Source organism: Gavialis gangeticus, unplaced genomic scaffold (genome assembly GCF_001723915.1).
Source record: "Gavialis gangeticus isolate Ggan-Ray unplaced genomic scaffold, GavGan_comp1, whole genome shotgun sequence".
In the NCBI taxonomy this organism is placed as follows: Eukaryota; Metazoa; Chordata; order Crocodylia; family Gavialidae; genus Gavialis; species Gavialis gangeticus.
Genome location: NW_017729004.1, coordinates 53763355 through 53766406, shown reverse-complemented (window position 1 = coordinate 53766406; position 3052 = coordinate 53763355). Strand labels below are relative to the sequence as shown.

The window sequence follows — 3052 nt, the reverse complement described above, 5'->3', positions numbered from 1 at the left end:
TCATCCGCCCACCCTTGTAGCCTGTCTAGGTCAGGTTGTAGCCTGTTGCTTCCTTCTAGTGTGCCCACGTCCCCCCACATCTTAGTGTCATCAGCAAATTTGAGCAGGGTGCTTTTTACCCCCTCATCCAAATCACTGATGAAGATGTTGAACAGCGCGGGCCCAAGGACTGAGCCCTGCGGAACCCCACTGCCCACGTCCCTCCAGGTTGAGAAGGACGAACAGTTTGACGAACAATTCATAAGTATCAAGCTTGTATCACTATGAGGAACACATGAAGAGCTGTTCTTAGAGGCCAAATACCTCCAGCACAGTGTAGCAATCATAGGATGAACCAAATAACATAAATTATTGGAAATCCAATACTATAATCATCCAGATTCTATAACATATACTGGAATTATACCAGAAACTGGGCATGATGGAGAGTCCCTAATTTCTTCTAGCACATTATATTGTCTCATGCTTATGTAACATAATATTAAATGAATCGGATACATTCCTTGCTCCTTATATTTTACAGAAAGAAATATTGGTATTGAAATGGACAGAACAACTCGCTCTTCATACATGTAGCCAAGAAGTTGCACCTATTTCTTTAAAGATGCCTTATTTGGTATAGCCTTTGTCACCTTGACACTGAATAATTGCAATGTGATCTGAACGGGACTATACATTTATGCAGAAACTGAAGTTGATACAGAATTTATCCTCTTACGTACATGACATATCTCATTGACATTAGTATGCTTTGGGTATCATTACAAGGCACTTAGTTCATCTTTTCTGGCCTTAACACATGGACACTCCTGTCTTAAGAGCATTTAACATGTGGGAAAAGTAATGTCGCACAACATCTTATTACATGGCTTCTCTGTTACCTACACTGGCTGATGATTTGTTGGCATTGGATTGGACCTAAATCATCTTACATGGCATTTACTGGAGACGACTCCCCCTGTGCTGCAGGTGAAATGTAGAAGCACTTTATCTCGGCCCTTCTTCCCCCATTTGGTTCAAAACCTGTTGATGTAGAATATGTTTCAAAGCCCACCTATTTCACTCAACTTTTGGAAGGAATGGGAGACTGGGGCACATGATGGTAGAAGCAGAGACATCCTCAAATATTATTCTTTAATGCAGGGCCAGCCTACCAGTTTTGGGGGCCACATGCAAGTAATAGTTTTGGGGCCCCCTGCACCAAAAAAGCCAGAGGCAGCAGCAGTGAGTGGGAGTGGGTGGTGAGAGGCTGGATGCATATGCACCCCCTCATGGGAAAGTCTGAGGGAGGAGGGGAAAAGGACAAGGGTGGGGGGGAAGTGGTATTGCCCGGCACTGCACCACCCCAGCCACCTCCCAGGCCTGGCCCCGGCTGCCTCCCAGCTCCGGCCACACCCTTCTCAGTCCTGACTCCAACTGTATCGGCTGCCTCCCAGCCCCAGCAGCTGCCCAGCTGCCTCCTGGCTGCACTGACCCCAGCCCTGACCATCTTCCCACCCCGGTCCTGGCTGCCTCCCTGCATCAGCTGGAGGGGCTTGAAGCTAGGCCCCAGAGCAGGGCCAGCCTTGGCTTCACCGCCAGGCTGGAGATGATGGAGCCCCTGGGACTCCTGTGCCCACCCTGCCCCACCCCACGTCATCCCCAGAAAGAGCCCGCTGGCTCCTCCAGAGTCGTGGCAGTGGGCAGCCAAGAGGGAATGGCATGTGGTCCCCTGATCTTTGCATGGGCAAGGGCGGGCCACAGCTGCCAGCTGGACTCAGTTTCTGCTCTGTGTCTCTGCACCTCACTGCCACCACTTTGAAAGCAGTGGGTACCACTGTGTGCATCCCGCCACTGGACAGTCTGGGCAGCGAGGCAATAGCAGTGGGTGCCCCTTTCAAAGTGGTGGTGGCAAGGCGCAGACACATGGAGCAGAAGCTGAGCCCAGCTTACAGGTGTGGCTTGCCTTTGCCCATGCAAAGATCGGGGGGCCACATGCCCTCCCCCCGCCTTGGCTGCCCGGCGCTGTGCCTCTGGAGGAGCCACCAGCATGAACAGTGTGTGCCCCCAGCAGCTGGGCGGGCATAGCTGCACTGGTGGTGGCAGGAGCACAGCGGCGGTGAATGGGGAGTTCCCACAGATGCTGCCAGCATTGTTGGCAGAGGGGGGGTGGGGAGGGTGTTGTGCCAACCACGTGCAGGTGCTGCTGGCAGCATCAGCAGCAGCCAGTGGGGATTGCTGACCACCCACAGATGCCACTGGCGGTGTCAGCGGCAGGGTGGTGAGCGTTGACAGTGTCAGCAGCACCTTTTCACAGGGGGTGCACCACCATACTCAGGGGGTGCATGTGCACCTGCGTGCACCCCCTACACATTGCCCCTGGCTGCCGGGCTCTGATTGTCCCAAGACCCAGCCAGGGCCCCAGACATGGTGAATGGGCGATGGGCTGGGTCATGGGACAATCACCACAGTACAGGAGTGATTGGGCCAGGGGCAGAGATGAATGATTCGCCCTTCCCCTACCCCACTCTCTCCTGCACTGTGGGAGTCGCCATCTGCCCTCCCTCCAAGCCCATGGAAATAAAAAAAAAAATTAAAGGAAACTTACCTGCCTGTGGCTGAGCCAGCTCTGAGTGCATAGGGTAGCTTAGCATGTCCGTCCCTCCCCCACTGCTTTAGGACCCTGCCTCCAGGCTGCCCTAAGGCAATGCCTGCTGCTGCCTTGTGTTTGGGAGGGCTGAGCCCTGTTACCCCCCACTTCCGCTGTCTATGTGCAAGGGGGCCCTTAGCTGTGGGGCCCCCTGCGGCCACAGGTTTTGCAGTATAGGATGGGCCAGTCTTGCTTTAATGGAAGAAAGCAGATATGATTGAGGAAGCTGTTATGATGCTTGGAAAAGCACAGCTTGAGGGCTGCCAACTAGTTATTCTTTCTGAGGAGGTTCAATATTTTAGTTACTCCATCAAAATTCAGTTGTGACTAATTAGTTCAGCATGGATTCACAATCACTCTGGGAAAGGGAATTTAATGATTTTGCTAATCTAGCCCTTTTGGCAATGCCCCTTTATTCAGTTC

At 52.6% G+C, this 3052-nt stretch overlaps 1 protein-coding gene across 1 annotated transcript in view; it reads right to left on the bottom strand.

The window, feature by feature from the left end:
• The window catches only part of FZD1 (frizzled class receptor 1), a 25484-nt gene extending 22851 nt beyond the window's left edge, over positions 1-2633 (bottom strand). The window contains exon 1 of the mRNA XM_019507970.1: positions 2588-2633. Within this exon, the coding sequence (XP_019363515.1) occupies positions 2588-2633 (46 nt within the window). The remainder of the gene's footprint in view (positions 1-2587) is intronic.
• Positions 2634-3052: the final 419 nt, after the last annotated feature.